This window comes from Perissodus microlepis, chromosome 7, assembly GCF_051167445.1.
Source record: "Perissodus microlepis isolate ML-2025 ecotype Zambia chromosome 7, ASM5116744v1, whole genome shotgun sequence".
NCBI lineage: Eukaryota > Metazoa > Chordata > Actinopteri > Cichliformes > Cichlidae > Perissodus > Perissodus microlepis.
In genome coordinates, this window is record NC_140467.1 from 40,547,616 (window position 1) to 40,551,016 (window position 3,401).

General features: G+C 37.7%; 1 protein-coding gene across 2 annotated transcripts in view; it reads left to right on the forward strand.

Annotated features, from left to right (window-relative positions):
* ulk1b (unc-51 like autophagy activating kinase 1) overlaps window positions 1-2,766 on the forward strand; it is a 24,689-nt gene extending 21,923 nt beyond the window's left edge. For both annotated transcript variants that reach the window (XM_084935040.1, XM_084935041.1), the window contains exon 27: window positions 52-2,766. In XM_084935040.1, the coding sequence (XP_084791166.1) occupies window positions 52-107 (56 nt within the window). In that variant the 3' untranslated portion in view covers window positions 108-2,766. The remainder of the gene's footprint in view (window positions 1-51) is intronic.
* The last annotated feature ends 635 nt before the right edge of the window (window positions 2,767-3,401 follow it).

Below are 3,401 nucleotides of genomic sequence, written 5' to 3' on the forward strand. Positions count from 1 at the left end.
TTATCATGACTTGTGCTTTTTTTTTTCTTTCCCTTTGCTTTGTGTCTGCAGGTAAAGAGTGCATTGAACGGCGCCTCACAGCTTTGCAGGCAGGGCTCTGTATATGATAGCCCTGCACTATTTTGGGGAATGTGGAAAGTATGACAGTCGTTTGCACCCCGCACATTACTAACCAAATTTCCACACGCCTCTCATGGTTCTCCAAACACGTGTTGGACGTAAAGAGGATTTTGCTTCCGGCTCTGAAAATGCCAAGAAGACTCCCCTCACTTCAAGTATCGCATTCAGGAGCAATTATTTCCAAGTGTTCACATTAGCCACATATGGTACTTATCTAAATGCATAGCTTTTGAAGATCAACAGATATCCTTGCTATGACCTTGCAGTGCGCGACTATAGACAAAATGGTCACACAGGATCACAAACTGGAGGGGAAGTGCTGTGGACATGTGCTGATTTAAAAAAAAAAAAAAAAAAAGTTGGATTGTCCGACTATCATCCTCATCAAATCTACATCTGTTTTATACCCCTTGTTTGCTTTCCTGTGTTGTTTGTGTTCTTTTTTTTTTTTTTTTTTTTTTTTTTTTTAGCTTTTTTTTTCCTCTTTGGGGGTTTATGTAATATTTTCTTGCTGACAGGAAGTGTACAGTATGCGGCATTACTACAACTGGTGACCAGAAGTGCACACGCACTGTTTCAAAACCGTTGCCAAAATAACTTTTTTTTTTTTTTTCTTTCGAAGTTTTGTTTTTTGTGTATGTGTGTTTGCTTTAGATTAACTTTAGGTAACTAAACTGCTATATAGAAGACGAAAAAACTATCTGACACTTTAATAATTCTATACTTGCTTAATATCAAAGACCATGCCTTTTTGCTTGCACCGTGCGGTGTCGAAGGGATTAATTTGATTCGTTTTCTAAAAGGTGGCTGGTATTAAGGCAGAGAATGGGTCCAGAAAACACTCGTTACCCAGCGCTAAAGCGTGGGTATAGCTTTTAATTCAGAAGGGGCTGAACGTGGTCTCTTAGCATCTTTGATCACAATCATGTTAAAAATGCTGCAATAACCTGGACTATATTCTTCAGGTATACAGAAGCTTAGGTGCTGCTGGGGCTGGTTATGCCTTCACATGAATTCCACTTTTTTTCTGTCTTTTAATCTTTTATCTGTCAACTCATTTAGCAAGTATAATCAAATCTGAATGTAGGGGCTGTCTGGAGAGAAACAGCATTAATATTAGACTGAATGTTAGATATTTAACATTTAGGCTGATCTTGGGGCTGAAGTCTGAATGTTTTTGCACTGTTAAAGTACTGTACAGAAAGACCGTGAGTGGAACATGGTAAACGTGTCCAGTTTTTGTAGATACTTTGACTTGTTTATGACAGGAGATCTGCTTATATACGTTTTTAATGCAGTTTTAGTTGTAATACAGTTACTGTCAAAATGTAATGTTAGATGTGGGAGTGTTGACAAAGAGATGATATAAGCTATGAGAGAGTTCTATTAGAAGCAAATGGAAAAGAGATTTCTTTACACTGAAAACAAAAAAAAAATGCATTGATTGTGTTTGTGCTTTATTTCATTGTAGTGGGTAATGTTTTTTTACCTTTTGTTTGACTTCTGAAAAGTGACATGTTGAAGTGCTAAGATTTGTGTGGGGTGTTTTTTTGTTTGTTTTTTTACATTGACCTTTTTGACATTCATCCCAACAACCTAAAATGCGGGCCAGCTGAAAAATCTCCTTCAGCTGCTTTAAAAAAAAAAGTTTTTAAAGAAGAGTTTGTTTGCATGCTTTGGTTTTGTGAAGCAGTCCTGCTTGTGGTGCAGCGGATGAAGCTGTGGCAGCTCCGTAACATGGGAAATATTTTAATTTTGACTCCAACTGAATGCGTGGATGTGGTTAGCTAAAAGTAAAATACCACTTTGAGGAATAAAAAGTGGCACATCTAGGACCTCTAGTACTTTCTTTCCCCTAACGTGTAATTTCTCGAGCTTTTACAAGTTAATGAAGGTGGGGTTGTGTGGTCACGTCTGAAGACAGTTTACAGTGACGCCTGTCAGCAGAAAAGAATGGAGGAGAGATTCATCAACATATCCTTTGTGTGCATTTTCTTTGTTGCCCTTTGTCAAGTTTCTGTGAAATGCAGATTTTGCTCTACATGTATGCAGATGTTTAAGTGTACATTCCACAAATCAAATCATCCACGGGCTCCCTGTCTCTGCACTTGCTGCTCTGTTCAGATCCCTCGTAATTTAAAAACAAAAACAAAACCTCAAGCATGTGTCACTTTTTACTGTCCCATACAATCATAAAGATGTTTGTCTCCAGTAGGACTCAAAAGCACCATGAAGACGACGGGTGCAAAACTCGAGATGCCTAAGAGAGTGCAAGTGAAGAGTAATTTTTACTTTGGTGCACTCGATCAGGAAACCTGTCACCTATTTGGTTAATTTGTTTTGTATGTTTGCTAAACAACGTACCCAAATGATTTCTTTTTACACTTTTACGTTACTAATTCTGTAAAACTTGTAAATATTGTAATTTGAGTTATTGTTGTTGGCATGGAGAGAACAGCACCATACCACCTATACATTCCCAAAGACAAGGCCTTCAGCTCAGTCATCCACATTGTCTGTTTAATGTTGCAAAAGCATTTAAATGTTGTCATATCCATAACAGACACTAGCTCAGTGTCCCTGTGTGTGTGATGTAATATTTACTGTTTGGAAGCTACATCATGAATAAAGTGAAAGGAAAGATCATTAACTGTTGTGGTGACTTGTTTTACTTGAACTGAAGCTTTACATGTGTATTCTTCAAGTAAATCGATTCGGGTTTAAAAACTTGGCATTCTTTACTTGCTTTTCAAGACTACTTTTATTAGAAGGCCCCCTGTGTTTAAGAGGCTGGCAGTGCAAGAGGGACTCTGTGGCTTTTGACCTATTTCTCAGTAAGTGCCCCCCAGTAGCATCTTATGCAACCTGTAAACATGAAAGGAAACAAAAAAATTTTTTTTTGTATTTTGCTATAATTTACCAGCACAGAATAAAACCATGGGAACATCTCAGTTTTATTTCAATGCTTCCCTTGTAGTGATAACAGCAGAGTTAACCACCTTCACAGTGACAGCTACTGCAGGTTTACGGAAATGAAAACAGCCACCTCACTAATGGTTGAGTCTATAAACCACAAACACAGTGACGTAAACCATCATAAACCACGATCCTCTTAACAGAAACTGGTGCTACCAGAAATGCATGATGGCACCTTTTTCCTTTGCAGCTTTCAGTCATGTGTGAGTGCTCTCAGTTAAAATAAAAATAAAAAAAAAAGCTTGAGAACCACCTTTGTGAAAATTTAATCCACCTTTAAGGACATTTAGCAGGAAGAAAAACAT